General features: G+C 41.6%; 1 protein-coding gene across 1 annotated transcript in view; it reads left to right on the top strand.

Annotated features, from left to right (window-relative positions):
• The first annotated feature begins 760 nt into the window (after nt 1-760).
• Nucleotides 761-15,640, top strand: part of LOC137004203 (NLR family CARD domain-containing protein 3-like) — a 44,281-nt gene continuing 29,401 nt past the window's right edge. Inside the window, exons 1-3 of the mRNA XM_067364397.1 lie at nt 761-871; nt 11,128-11,208; nt 11,389-11,493. Coding sequence (XP_067220498.1) covers nt 11,171-11,208; nt 11,389-11,493 — 143 coding nt within the window. The 5' untranslated portion in view covers nt 761-871; nt 11,128-11,170. The remainder of the gene's footprint in view (nt 872-11,127; nt 11,209-11,388; nt 11,494-15,640) is intronic.

The following is a 15,640-nucleotide window of genomic DNA, read 5'->3' as shown; positions in this document are numbered from 1 at the left end:
ATCATATTTTCACAATACAACTTTTAACACACTTTAAAATAATTGTACTTTAGTATATTTTCTAAAAAATATATTTTAGAAAAATATACTTGAAGTGTAAGTTTAGTTTATTTTTTAAAAAGTGTATTTATTTGCACTTTATAAAAATATATTTGAGGAATATTGTAACTGTGTGCTTAAAATGATCATTGTAACAATGCACTGAAAGTATATTTAAAAAATACATTATTTAATATCCTGAAGTTGCAGTGTATCTAAACTTAAATTTGAGTATATTTTTTAAGTTTACTTATTCATCGTTGGAATTCATTTTATTACTTATATTAATTTTTTATTGCTTATATTTATTTCAGTATGACGAATGCATTAAAAGCCCATTTAGTATATGCAGTGTAGCCTATACAATTTCCAAATATGTGTAAATGCTTATTAAGTTTACACTGGCAGAATCATTTCACAATTGTACACACAAATCTATATTAAACAACACACCAGCAGCACAAGTAACATTACATGCAAAAAAATATGTTGTTTGGTTGAACTTGAGACTTCGTTCAGATTTCAAATGTCTCTTCAACTTGGTCTGTGACCAATCAGATTTTGTTGCTCACTGCCTTCGGCCAATCAGAATTGCTGACGTCACGGTCCTCATCTGAAACCCCTCGCGCAGTCACTCAGGTGAAGTATAATGTCGCAATGTATAATTTATTTAATAAAACACTGAAAGCGTAATACATCGCTCAATCTTGGGAATTCTGACCAGTTCTTTCAAGTGACATCGCAGACTGACCTTGATGGCGACGATAAACGGCTAGGAATTGAATGGCCTACGTGATCCTGAAATAACCGGAAAAAGTGCTCCTATTTGTAGGTAAGTTAAGTTGTAGTCTACCAGTTAACAAACTTGACTAAAAAACTCCTCTTCGTGGAGAGGGTGTTTGTGTGTGCGGTGTGTGTGTGTGTGTGTTGAGAGAGAGAGAGAGAGAGAGAGAGAGAGTATGTGTGTGTGCATAATGTTAAAGATGTATTGACTGAAAATAAATAGTTACTGTAATTTAAAAAAAAAAGAACTCTTCAAGTGATCCCTGTATTTACATGAAATGGTCTGGGCTAAGCCCCGGGTGTCCTTCAATGCTGGAAACGCCCCTGGTTCACACAGCTAATATAACCCTCAAAATGGATCTTTACAAAGTGTTCGTCATGCATGCTGCATGCATACATCGGATTATGTGAGTATTGTATTTATTTGGATGTTTACATTAGATTCTGAATGAGTTTGAGGCTATGCTCCGTGGCTAACGGCTAATGCTACACTGTTGGAGAGATTTATAAAGAATGAAGTTGTGTTTATGAATTATACAGACTGCAAGTGTTTAAAAATGAAAATAACGACAGTCTTGTCTCCATGAATACAGTAAGAAAGGATGGTAACTTTAACCACATTTAACAGTACATTAGCAACATGCTAACAAAACATTTAGAAAGACAGTTTACAAATATCACTAAAAATATCATGTTATCATGGATCATGTCAGTTATTATTGCTCCATCTGCCATTTTTCGCTATTGTCCTTGCTTGCTTGCCTAGTCTGATGATTCAGCTGTGCACAGATCCAGACGTTAATACTGGCTGCCCTTGTCTATTGCATTGATCATGGGCTGGCATATGCAAATATTGGGGGCGTACATTTTAATGATCCTGACTGTTACGTAACAGTCGGTGTTATGTTGAGATTCGCCTGTTCTTCGGAGGTCTTTTAAACAAATGAGATTTATATAAGAAGGAGGAAACAATGGAGTTTGAGACTCACTGTATGTCATTTCCATGTACTGAACTCTTGTTATTCAACTATGTCAAGATAAATTCATTTTTTAATTCTAGGGCACCTTTAAGGCCCTACCTCGTGCACAGATGATGTATATTAATATTATTCCTTTCAGTGCAAAAATGTATAAAACAAAACATCCTCTTTAGCACCTTTAATTCAAGCCTCAAAACTGTGTACCTTTCCTTAAAAAAAAAAAAACAGGAAAATGTATCTCTTAATTTTATTAGTGAAATGTTCTCAGTATTTTCTACGCAACACTGAACCACATTTTTATTAATAAAATATACACTATTTTTAATCACTTTATTATATTATTTTTTTAATGAAGGCTGTATGATTGTGGCATCACAAATGAAGGTCAAGCTTTGAGATCAGCTCTGAGATCCAAACGTTTTCTCTTCATACCCCTATAGAAAATAAAACCTAAAAGTAGTGATGGGACGGTTGATACCGGGGCTCCGATGCTCCGACGCAGTTTTCAAAGCACTATTGTAATTTGTATCACACACTGTACCGATGCTTGAATTGAAATGACAATACCACATGATTAATGACGTTTGAAGCATGCAGTATCGGAAAGTCGAGACAGCTGGTTTGAAAACATTGGCGCTTCAGCTGATGCATAAATGAAAATGCATTTAATCATGTTTTATTGCTGGGGTCTCAGAGACCCTAAACAGAAAGGTTAAACAGTAGGCTACATAACTACTCATGTCAGTTATGATCACATCATTGTATATTTTATTATTGATTATTTTATTATTGATCAATATGTGAATCCGTTACACATGACCCGAGTTGTTGTCTCATTGTCACAAATTAATTTAGATGAGATTACATCAGATTAGATAAAAACTGATTCAAGACAAGAGTGATTCCGTATGGCACGGACTTGAAGCTTTAGTCATGTGCTTTTTCAAACCGTAGATCTGCTCTGCGATGATTTAGATATGGTGAAGAAAACAAGTCTGACCACCAGATGTCACTAATGCGCACTGTGTTAAATGCTTTGAGTAATGAACCATTTTTCGGCACAATTTGATGAAAGCCTCAAACGTTTCAGAAAGCCTCGGTTTCCCATCACTACCTATAGGACTTGTTACGGTGGTGCTTGCAGCAGAGATGAGGCTTTATGCCTGGCTCACACTACAGGAGTTTTAGGCCGATTTATGCCCGATTTTCCCCTCCCGAGAATCGGAGAAAAAATCTTGTCCACGACCTCGATGGGTTACGATGTTCGGCGCAGATTATCTGGTAATGTGAGACGTTCACAGATAAAATCTTGCACCTCCCAATCTGATCTCACACTAATCGTGCTCACCCCGATCATATCAAACATGTTTGATATTTATCGGGATGTGCAAGATTGTAATAACGTCAGTACTGTCACAATAGCCAATAGGAAACAAGTAGACGACGCGATGGAAGTGACAGACATTTCGAAATGGCGACCGTGAAACCAAGATCAAGGATTTGTTGGACCTCAGAGATGGAGGAGCGCCTTGTCGAAATGTGGCAAGAATACAATTGCTTATACAACGTTTCATCGAAAGAGTACCATAACTGCTCCGATAAAGAGAAGAGCTGGGGAGAGAACGCACCGGTTTTAAACGTACCAGGTGAGTATAGTTGTTTTCGCGCTAGGCTAGCTTTTGAACTAGGCAGGCAATATTATAACGGTAAACATTCTAGCACACTACGATAGTAATAAAAGGTCAATTTTACCTCCATTTCTCGCTGAAGAACTGACAATCCACGTTGAGCCCGTCTCCTCAACCATTTTTTCATCCACACTCATTTATTCTTCCGCTTTTGTGTTTTCTCACAAAAAACGATTATTATTGCTACAGCAAGTTTCCGTGTTTCAGTATCCATTTTGTTTACATCCGCTTTCGATCTGCTGCACAGGTCACGTGACGCGCTTCCTCTGGCAGATAATCTTAATAAGATTATCTTAATAAGATTGTAGTGTGAGCATGTTTAAGATTTGAGGGAAGAAAATCTGCAAAGATTCTCCTGAAGTGTGTGCTGCAACCAGATTTTACAATCGGATAGGATTTTAAAACTCCTGTAGTGTGAGCCAGGCGTAAGCCGAGTTCAGACTGCACGATTTTAGCCCCGATTTTGGCTCACCGACAGGTTGAGAAATCGCCGACAAATGCCCGAAATCACAGGCAAATCGGTGCTCGTTCACGCGAGTGACAATCACGCAGTGTGAATGAGCAAAGACGCGATCTGAGAGAATCGCCGACGAGTCGCCGACGCCCGTGAGATATTTGGCATGCTAAATCGCCGATGACCGACAAAGCCAATGAGAGAGCAAGATACAGAACAGCGTGGAGTTCAGGGAGGAGTTATAGACCACAATATCAGCTTCGTACACATACACATTACAATTCTATCAAACAGAACCAAAGCACAAACATTTGTTTGACCATCAGCAACAGCAGCACATTGAAAAGTTATGTATTTACCTCCAACTTTCGTTGCAGAACACACAATCCAGAGTCTCCCCAACCATTTCCTCCTCCATATTCTTCTTTTCTTTTTCTTGTTTTCGCTGCAAATCAGCGCACAGGCAATTCGTATTGCAAGCTTCTTGCGGGCTACCGTTTTTAATAATGATAACGCCGGTCTTTTTTTTTTTTTCCTTGTCACATCTCGCGTGTGTGTATGACACACTATACCGATGCTTGTATTGAAATGACAATACGCGAGACATGACAAGGAAACAACGCGATATCACGCATTCAAGACCGGAGTTCTCACGTGAGACTGGCCCTGCGTCTCAATCAGCTAGCTCCCTAGGTCGTGAATCAGTATGTAATGAAAGTAAATGTGGCTGATACCCTGATCAGTGCCCTGACTACTGAACTAGGGAGCTGATTGAGACACACGGTGGGATTATTATTATAAATAGTTTCCCGCAAGAAGCTTGAAATATAAATTGCCTGTGCGCTGATTTGCAGCGAAAACAACATAAAGAAAAGAAGAAAATGAAGGAGGAAATGTTTGGGGAGACGCAAAGAACAAGGATTGTGTGTTCTGCAACGACAGTTGGAGCTAAATACATATCGTTTCAATGTGCTGCTGTTGCAGATGGTCAAGCAAATATTTGTGCTTTGTTTCTGTTTGATAGAATTGTAATGTTTATGTGTACGAAGCCATGCTTGCTGATATTGTGGTCTATAACTCCTCCCCGAACTCCCCGCTGCTCTGGATCTTGCTCTCTCATTGGCTGTCGGTCATCGCCGATGTAGTTTTCAGTCAGAACACTTTTCACACAGCAGGATTTTGAATCGCCGACAGGTCCAGATATTTAGCATGCCAAATATCTCACGGGCGTCGGCGACTTGTCGGCGATTCTCTCAGATCGCGTCTTTGCTCATTCACACTGCGTGATTGTCACTCGCGTGAACGAGCACCGATTTGCCTGTGATTTCGGGCATTTGTCGGCGATTTCTCAAAACCTGTCGGCGAGCCAAAATCGGGGCTAAAATCGTGCAGTCTGAACTCGGCTTTAAACGGACTTCTACAAAAATGGGATATTTATTAAACAAAGGAGCAGAAATGCAACCAAACACACTTAGCAAACAACAGAACAGACAGTGACCCTGTCCCAAATGGCACACTTCATGTGGACTTTCAGTCTCGTGGACTTAAATTGCGCATGCTCGCCGAGTCTACGAGTCCGTAGGCCGTCCCATTCAGAATTTTAACGCTCTGAAGTGTGCTCAGTAGTGCCCCCTTGTGCCCGCATAGATGCAGGCTTCACACACTTTAACTACCCAGGAATCCTTGCGAAATGCCAATCAGACAACAGATGGGAGGAGATTTCGCTCAAGAGCAATTGATGACATGGCTGAGATGAAAATATTTAAGTGTAGGTATCATTACGGTTTTTATGACCTAGGTGTACATTTTACCAGTTGTTACCTACAGTTTATACAAACATTATGGTCATCGACCAGTGGTTGATATCTCAAATATAATAATAGCTTGTTGAATAATAATATTGCATTATGTTCGCATTATGTTATTCATTAAATAAATAGAACCGAATGTCAGGGCTTTACTGAGTCATATGTAAACCTAGTATTTATATTTAAACCTGTAAATTCATCTGAAACTCACGCACATGTTTATTATGTGTTAACATTGTAATCTTAATTCAAAATGGAACATTACGTATTATTACAACTGTATACATTATTTAAATAAGCATGTATATATTGTCTAATGCCCAGGTGGCATAAGCAAAAGCAGGCTGAGTAGTTGACATGGAGATAATATTTTGCAAAAGAAAAGAAACCTGTTCTCGATGCTAAATATTATAATATTTGTATAAGATATTTGTGATATACAACAACAATAGGCAGCATTCCCCGAACCTGCAGCTCCTGTCAAAAAACAACCAGACCATTATTTCCGGCGTGACGATCGAGTCTGTCCCAAAAATACCTCTCAATGCACCCTCGTGGACTCGCGCCAAGGGCCCTATAGGTCTGCACTACATGACGTCACCAAAGTGTGGACTCTGAGGAAGTCCACAAGGCCGGAGTGTGCAATTTGGGACAGGGCCAATGAGTGCAGGGAGTGAGTCCATTGGGAGTGCTGATGAGGAGCAGGTGCAGGTAATCCATGGTGATGGGAAGTTGACGAGGAAGTGAGTGCAGGTGTGGACACAAGGAGGATGATGGGATATGGAGTCCAGGACAGAACAGAACTGTGACACTTATGTGATTTGATATATTTAATAAAATAATATTTGTTATTTATTGTGTAAAAGATTCTAGAAACAGAGGTTGCTTTTAAAATGGAACGATTTTAGTAACCCATTTCTTTTCTGTGTTCAGTAATTGAATGTATCCTACTTGAATGAAGAAAGCTTAAGATTTTGTTTTCTAAAGCTCTCATTAGAAATAAATGTTGACATTTACATTTCATCTCCTGTCCTGTGCTCATACGTCAGCTTCATTCATGAGGGTGTCTCCAAATTTAAAGCTGCACATCCAGTAAGGCAGGATCTCAGCCACGGGAACATCTTCTACCTTTATGGGTGTTAAAGATCTGAGAGAACGTTTACTTTAATTTCATTTGGACAGTGTGAGGCTTGGTGTTTGAACTGTAAGTTTGTTCATTTTATTACATTCTAAATACCTTTGAGAATATTTAGAGAATAAAAGTTTAAAAGTGAAATGTTTGTTAAAATGCTTTTAGAAGATACGTTGATTTTGCTTGGAATGGGCATCCAACAAATACAAGGGAACACAAAATGTCTGTATCACTACAATATATCTTGTCTATTTTGTAATAGCCTATTTGGGCTTATAAAATAAAACTGAAAGCATCAATATACAAAAATAGCATGTCAATATTCAAGGTAAAAACTGCGGTTACACAATTGTAACTAGGGTGTGTTTGTAAAGGTTGGAGCTTTTTGTTTTAAACCTGTTCAACTGGTAGTGCGACAGGCTATTCAAATTGGTAAAAAGCCATTGGTAATAATCCAGAACAAGTAAACGGATGAATGGCGCAGCAGTCTTTTAAAGTTGTTTTTAAGGTAAAGGAATAATAATAGTAATAATAATAATGGTAACACTTTACAGTAATGGTTTCATTTCTTAACATTAGCAATTAACTAGCAATAAGCAATAAAATTGTTTTACTGTATTTGTTCATCTTTGTTATCGTTATTTAAAATTACAATTGTTTATTGTTTGTTCATGTTAGTTCACAGTGCATCAACATATGTTAACAAATAGAATATTTTGATTTTAATAATGTATTGGTAAATGTTGAAATTAACATTAAGCAATATTAATAAATGCTGTAAAAGTATTTTTTATTCTTAGTTCATGTTAACTGTTAACTAATAAATTTGTAAGATGTTAACGTGTGTGTGTGTGTGTGTGGAGGTGTGTGTGTGTGTGTGTGTGTGTGTGTGAAACAAAATTTGAATATGCTTGCTGAATACAAACCTAATAGAGCTCTTATCATTGCTGCATCCAAGTCCATGTCTTCATTCGCTTTGCTGCTATCTTTTCTTGGTAACACTTTACAATAAGGTTCATTTGTTAACATTAGTTGATGTATTAACTTACATGTACTAACAATGAGCAAAACATTTGTTACTGCATTTGTCAATCTTTGTTAACTTTATTTAAAAATACAGCTGTTCATTGTTCATGTTAGTTCACAGTGCATTAACGTTAACAAATACAACATTTACTTTTAACAACGTATTAGTTAGGCTATTAAATGTTGAAATTAACATTAACAAAGTGTCACGGAATGCACAGACACGAGATGATAAGATCCATGCGCAGTTTAATGAGGTAAATCCAAGGCATAAACAGTCCACAAAAACAGAAACCAGAAACGAAGTGCATGAAACAGAAAACAACGAACCACAAACAAAGGCAAAAAACACTGAGACTAAATAGACAGAACTAATGAGCAAACACAAAACACCTGCAATGACATGAGGCTAATAAGTCCAGGAGGTGAATTATGGGAAATGAAGTGAAAACTGGTGAGAAGTAGTCCGTGCTGGAGTGCCCTCTGGTGGCCAACCAGGGTACTCCAACTGGAGATCATGACATTACCCCCTCCCTACGGAGCGGATACCAGACGCTCCACTTAACCGAACAAAACAAAACTCAGGAGGGAGGTGGATAGGAGGAGGATCAGGGGGAGGGATGGCGGGCCAGATCCAACGTGCTCCCACTGAAAGCCAGGGCGGTGCTGGAGGAACCAACCAGGCGGGCACTGGCAGGTCTGGAGTCCTAGCTGTTTGCCAGGGTGGTGCTGGAGGAACTGACCAAGCAGATTCCAGCGGTTCAGACGGCCTGGGCAGTGGCGGCAGGACAGAAGGCCTGGATGGCGGCGGCAGGGCAGAAGATCTGGGCAGCGGCGGCAGGACCGATCGAGGGTGCTCCGTGGCCATATCGGGAAGAGCGGGCAGCTCTGGGACGGCAGCGGGCTCGGGCTGCTCAGGGACGGCAGCAGGCTCGGACTGCTCAGGTGGCGCCGGCAGGGCAGAAGGCTTGGATGGCGGCGGCGGCGGCAGGACTGACCAAGGGTGCTCCGTGGCCGTATCAGGGAGAGCGGGCAGCTCGGTGACGGCCTCCGTGGCCGTATCAGGGAGAGCGGGCAGCTCGGTGACGGCCTCCGTGGCCGTATCAGGGAGAGCGGGCAGCTCGGGGACGGCCTCCGTGGCCGTATCAGGGAGAGCGGGCTGCTCCGGGACGGCCTCCGTGGCCGTATCAGGGAGAGCGGGCTGCTCCGGGACGGCCTCCGTGGCCGTATCAGGGAGAGCGGGCTGCTCCGGGACGGCCTCCGTGGCCGTATCAGGGAGAGCGGGCTGCTCCGGGACGGCAGCGGGCTCGGGCTGCTCCGGGACGGCAGCGGGCTCGGGCTGCTCCGGGACGGCAGCGGGCTCGGGCTGCTCCGGGACGGCAGCGGGCTCGGGCTGCTCCGGGACGGCAGCGGGCTCGGGCTGCTCCGGGACGGCAGCGGGCTCGGGCTGCTCCGGGACGGCAGCGGGCTCGGGCTGCTCCGGGACGGCAGCGGGCTCGGGCTGCTCTAAGTGCATACTCCAGGCACGCAAGACCGCCAAAACATAAAACTTGAAAAGAATCCTCTTGGCCATCACCGGACTGATAGGGAGAGCATGCAGAACTGGAGTGGACTCACTGGCTGGAGCGGGCTCTGGAGTGAACTCACTGGCTGGAGCGGGCTCTGGAGTGGACTCACTGGCTGGAGCGGGCTCTGGAGTGGACTCACTGGCTGGAGCGGGCTCTGGAGTGGACTCACTGGCTGGAGCGGGCTCTGGAGTGGACTCACTGGCTGGAGCGGGCTCTGGAGTGGACTCACTGGCTGGAGCGGGCTCTGGAGTGGACTCACTGGCTGGAGCGGGCTCTGGAGTGGACTCACTGGCTAAAGCGAGCTCTGGAGTGGACTCACTGGCTGGAGCGGGCTCTGGACTGGACTGGACTCACTGACTAAAGCGAGCTCTGGAGTGGACTCACTGGCTGGAGTGGGCTCTGGACTGGACTCACTGACTAAAGCAAGCTCTGGAGTGGACTCACTGACTGGAGCGGGCTCTGGAGTGGACTCACTGACTGGAGCGGGCTCTGGAGTGGACTCACTGACTGGAGCGGGCTCTGGAGTGGACTCACTGACTGGAGTAAACTCACTGACTGGAACGGGCTCTGGAGTGGACTCACTGGCTGGAGCGGGCTCTGGAGTGGACTCACTGGCTGGAGCGGGCTCTGGAGTGGACTCACTGACTGGAGCGGGCTCAGAAATGGACTCACTGGCTGGAGCGGGTTCTGGAGTGGACTCACTGGCTGGAGCGGCCTCCGGGCCTTGAAGTCTGAAGGAAACCTTCTTCCTTCTCCTCCTCCTCCCTTTACCGGGGTGAAGCTGAGGCTCAGTGCCCACCTCCCCTGTGACTTCAGAGACGGATTCATGGTCTGGAGCATGCACACTGCATGGTTGACTTGGTGAGACCCATTCTATCCGATGGCGGAGATAGGCGGCGAATCTCCAGAAATCCAAGTCCTGTAGCCCTTCCATCTCACACTGAGGTAGAGGATCATCAAGGCAACAATTAAAAACATCCTTCAGCGCCGCATCGTTGTACCTCAGCCCCACCGCCATCGTCCAAAAGACCTTGGCGAAGCATCCTACCTCTTCTCCCTCCTGGCGTAGAGCCATCACTGTCCCAAGCAGTGCCACACGCTGCAAGTGTCTGACAGAATAGTCCTCATGCTGCTGGATCTTTATTGGTGGTTCGTTCTGTCACGGAATGCACAGACACGAGATGATAAGATCCATGCGCAGTTTAATGAGGTAAATCCAAGGCATAAACAGTCCACAAAAACAGAAACCAGAAACGAAGTGCATGAAACAGAAAACAACGAACCACAAACAAAGGCAAAAAACACTGAGACTAAATAGACAGAACTAATGAGCAAACACAAAACACCTGAGTGCAATGACATGAGGCTAATACGTCCAGGAGGTGAATTATGGGAAATGAAGTGAAAACTGGTGAGAAGTAGTCCATGCTGGAGTGCCCTCTGGTGGCCAACCAGGGTACTCCAACTGGAGATCATGACACAAAGCTTAAGAAATGCTGTAGAAATATTGTTCATTGTTTGTCTCATATTCATTGTTTTATCATACACATTATTTTAATAATTTAGATATTTTATTGATGTATTTTGAATTCCTGTTGTATATAAAATATATTTTTCTAATTGAAATTCTTATTTTATATGTAACCCAGTAACACAGTGGATGTGATTTACAGAACCAAGGAATAAACAGCAATGGATCCTTCACTACAAAGTGAAACCCCTGCACTCAAGTAAGCATACAAATTGGAGAAGAAAACAAGAAATAAATGTAAAAAACAATATAGATTTGAGCAATCAAGTAGGCCCAACAAAGTTTTATTTTTGTTAATCATTAAGTTTATTCTGAACAGATTGTTGCTGTTGTTTTTGTTTTTATTGTTGTAAATTAAGTCAAATTTGCACTGTTATAGGCAGAAAACATCAGACTCACCAATGTGCAGCTGTGTGTCCATGAGGAGTAATGCATCAAAGCAAATACATGATGAATTCAAAGGTGACTGCACTTCTGAAGACAGGTAAATTTATACTGTAGATTGGGATGATCATTTTGTGTCACTGATTAAAGTTACAGATACATTTGCACAATCTTTGCAATATTTCTCTCAGAAAATCAAATGACCTCTGTGAACTGTGAACTGGCAGAGCGTGCGTTAACCAGATGTCATCTCTTCCGCTTTACAACACAAAATAAACATGAATGGATGTAGGATAAATGAATACCAAAGATAAAGCACAACTTACTGAAATCCGTATCATGTCATATGTAATGTTAATCGATCAATCATTGTTTTAACAGCAGAAAACACCAAAAAAATACCTTGTAAAAATGTCACATTTACCATAAAGCTTACCTGAGAAAAGCCATTCAGTGTCAAAACTTGTTAGTCAGCTACAAAAATGAACTTAGAGAGGAGCATTTTGATATATATCCACTGTGACTATATAAAGGCCATTTCATATTCATGTACTTAACATGTGCTTCAATACTGAATGTATAAAACTGTTTTATGACGGCCACGTTTAAATGTTTAAGCCGATATTAAAAACAAGTAGAAACATAATTGTCTTTAAAATGTTATAACGTTATTATAAAAACTTCATGTAAACTACTTTTTGTAAGTAGTTTGCAAATTAATTTTAACCTTTAATATTATAATGATGTACCAGCTGTGGTTCCCTATATAGTTTACAGCAGTAGTTGAGAAATATTTTTCTGCCATGTGTTATACCTGATAGGCCCCAAATTAATCATTATTGAATTGAAGGTAATCAAATCAAAATCAAATCACAAGCTTCTGAATCAAAATCTAATCCAATTGTGAAATTTGTATCAATGCCCAGCCCTATAGGGTCAATTTTTTTTTTTTACTTGAAGCAAATGTTGTTGTTTTGGTTTTTTCAGTTATTTTCTTGTTAGAGTGCACCAGAATGCTTGGTTTACATGTTAAATCACAAAATTCTACTGTGGGAGGATGCCCTCAGACCCCCCTACTACTATTTACTTTGTAATCATGTCACCTTTATCACCACTTTAACCCTTTGAGCGGTACGGTCCCACATGTGGGATTTTTATTTCTGTGCCCCTGGGCGTACGGTCCCACATATGGGATTTCGAACATTCAGTGACATCACATAACTGCCAGATTCAAACTGCTTTCGCGCTTTGGCTGCGAGACGGACGCGCGCAGCGCTTGTCATATATCACAACTATGCAGTGTTTTCAGCCACATAATGTTTCTTTTAAGGTTTCAGACATTTAAATACGCATAAGCACCATTAAAACAATACATTTAGAGTTTATAAAATACACACTGATGTCAGACATCAGTGGAAACAGCAATGACAATGAATTTGAATATAATTTGCCGACATTTATTCATATCAGACACACATAATGGGCCTAAGTACTATAAAGTTTACTCTATTATTCTTCCAGTTTACCAGCCACTTACTTGCATATATTTTGGGAGAAACTGATGAATTCACCTGCTGTAAATCCGACTGACAGGACTCTGTGAACTGCAGCGCAAACTAAGATGGCGGCGCCCATCTCGCATTATAGATCAAGATAAAGATCATTTATAAAGTTTTTAAAACGACAAATCACACTCACTTAACCCTCTATGGTGCGCAATATGATATCAATGAGGAAAAATTATTTGTGTTGTTTTTCCTGCTTAAAATTGGACACTTTAACAATATCAATAAACATTTTCATAATTTTTTAATTTATTTAATTTTTATAAGTTTGTTGCCTCGAGGCAACATTGTACCACAATGGAAAAATTTAAACATTTGGCATTTTCATGTAGAAAAAAGAAATGTATTTATTGAAAACATCAATTTCTTTAACTAGACACTTAAACAAACTAATTTCTCTAGTTTTTAATGTATTAAAAGTTTCATATTTAATAAAAAGTAACATTTTATATCCAGCTGTTGCCCTCAGGCAACATTGTACCATAGTGGAACATAAGTATTACCAAACCATCATAATATATAGAGCCAGTCTGCAGATTTGAGCCGACAGATTCCATGGAAAATCGCGTAGTATGATGGTCATAGATTTTTTAGCTTCAGATTTTGATTCCATCCAGTCGGAGGATATCAAACCTGTTTGATATTTTGAGCCGATTTTAGAACACATATCAGTGAACAATATGTGTTGCTAATAAATACAGTATAACGTTACACAGTACAGTCATACGCTGCCCAAGCAATGCAAATCAAGGGTGCGAAGTCACAAAGATCGAGAAAAAAAAAATGAGACTACTAAGATTGGGTAATAAGGAAAAACTTACCTCATTCAGCTCACGAATCACGGCGCTTGAAGAGTAATCATGTTGAGACACTATTATATGCCGCTTACAGCCGCTAGATGGAGCCACGAGCTCGCGCACGACATGCATGAATCTCCTGGGTTTGTTTCGCCTGTCTGTCATGCGTCTCCTAGCAACCAGGCACGTGTTTCTGTTTGTGTTCCGAACGATTGTAAAGTCTGGTAGTGTATGATGCCCAGCTTTTCTCTGTAACCATTTACAAAGTCGGCAAGTGTATGATGCCTAGTGTTTTAAAAATCTGTTCAGATTTTAAAAAACATGTAGTGTATTCCATCCTTTACACATATTTGAGAATCGGAATATCATATAGTTGATGATATGGTAAGCAATTTTGCGAATATTTTAAATAAAAAAGGAAAAACAAAATAATAGTGATCCATCTGTCATACAGTGTTAGGGGCCGTTCACACAGAACGCGTTTTTCTATTCCAATGCGCTACTTTCCCATTGTTTTTCTATGTAAACACGCGCTTGACGGACGTGCATGACCGTTAGGGGCCGTTCACACAGAACGCGTCTTTGCGTCTAAAAACGCGAGACGCAGCGCTCAGGAGTGGTTTTAAAAAAAGCGCAGCATAGAACGCGAGAGTCTCGAGACGCGCCTTTGAGACGTGATGCAATAACGACAATAACGGAAATAATAGAAATAGGCAAACTGCAGAATTTACAGATACAAGTTTTGACATGGAAAAAAAGAAAATAAGATAATAATGAGCGCCTCCTCCACCATGTTGCCATTATATAAAACAGTTGTCATGCCAACTCGCAACGCTTGCCCCGCCTCCAAGTTCTTCTGATTGGTCCACTGTTTTGGAACTGACATTGATGAGCTGCGCTGCGTGTAAAAGTTGAAATTCTTTTAACTTGACACGGCGTCTTAAAAACGCGGCGCTCATGTGTGAGGCGCTGCAAAAGACGCGAGACGCGAGCGTAACGGTCATGCACGTCCGTCAAGCGCGTTTACATAGAAAAACAATGGGAAAGTAGCGCATTGGAATAGAAAAACGCGTTCTGTGTGAACGGCCCCTTACGCTGGCGTTTCGCGTCTTTTGCAGCGCCTCTCACATGAGCACCGCGTTTTTAAGACGCCGTGTCAAGTTAAAAGAATTTCAACTTTTACACGCAGCGCCGCTCATCAATGTCAGTTCCAAAACAGTGGACCAATCAGAAGAACTCGGAGGCGGGGCAAGCGTTGCGAGCTTCTGTTTACAGTAGCAAGTTGGCATGACAACTGTTTTATATGACGGCAACATGGCGGAGGGGGCGCTCATTATTATCTTATTTTCTTTTTTTCCATGTCAAAACTTGTATCTGTCAATTCTGCTGTTTGCCTATTTCTATTATTTCCGTTATTGTCGTTATTGCCTCACGTCTCAAAAGCGCGTCTCGAGACCCTCGCGTTCTACACTGCGCTTTTTTTAAAACCACTCCTGAGCGCCGCGTCTCGCGTTTTTAGACGCAAAGACGCGTTCTGTGTGAACGGCCCCTTATTGTGGCTGCGTTCAGCGCTCGTGACATGCAAGACGTGTTGCCATGGAAACAATAAGGGCAAACGTTCTAAAATAACAGTCGTTTTGCAATCACGTTCTGGTGACGCGCGAAATACCGGTGGAGGGCAAGCAGTGAAAATTAGAATGGAAGAGATGGAGAAAAGTCCTTTCTGTGCTGGTTTAGAAAGGTATAAACAGAAAATCACAACATATGTTTGACGTGATCCTTATGTTATGAAGAGGAGCTATTTTTCCACTGAATTGAAAGACTTGATTGCCATTGAGGAGGTAGATATAGAGGATGTAAAGCTGCATTCAGTTCTAGTTTGGTT

This window comes from Chanodichthys erythropterus, chromosome 17, assembly GCF_024489055.1.
Source record: "Chanodichthys erythropterus isolate Z2021 chromosome 17, ASM2448905v1, whole genome shotgun sequence".
Classification (NCBI taxonomy): Eukaryota; Metazoa; Chordata; class Actinopteri; order Cypriniformes; family Xenocyprididae; genus Chanodichthys; species Chanodichthys erythropterus.
This window is presented reverse-complemented; position numbering and strand designations above follow the sequence as displayed.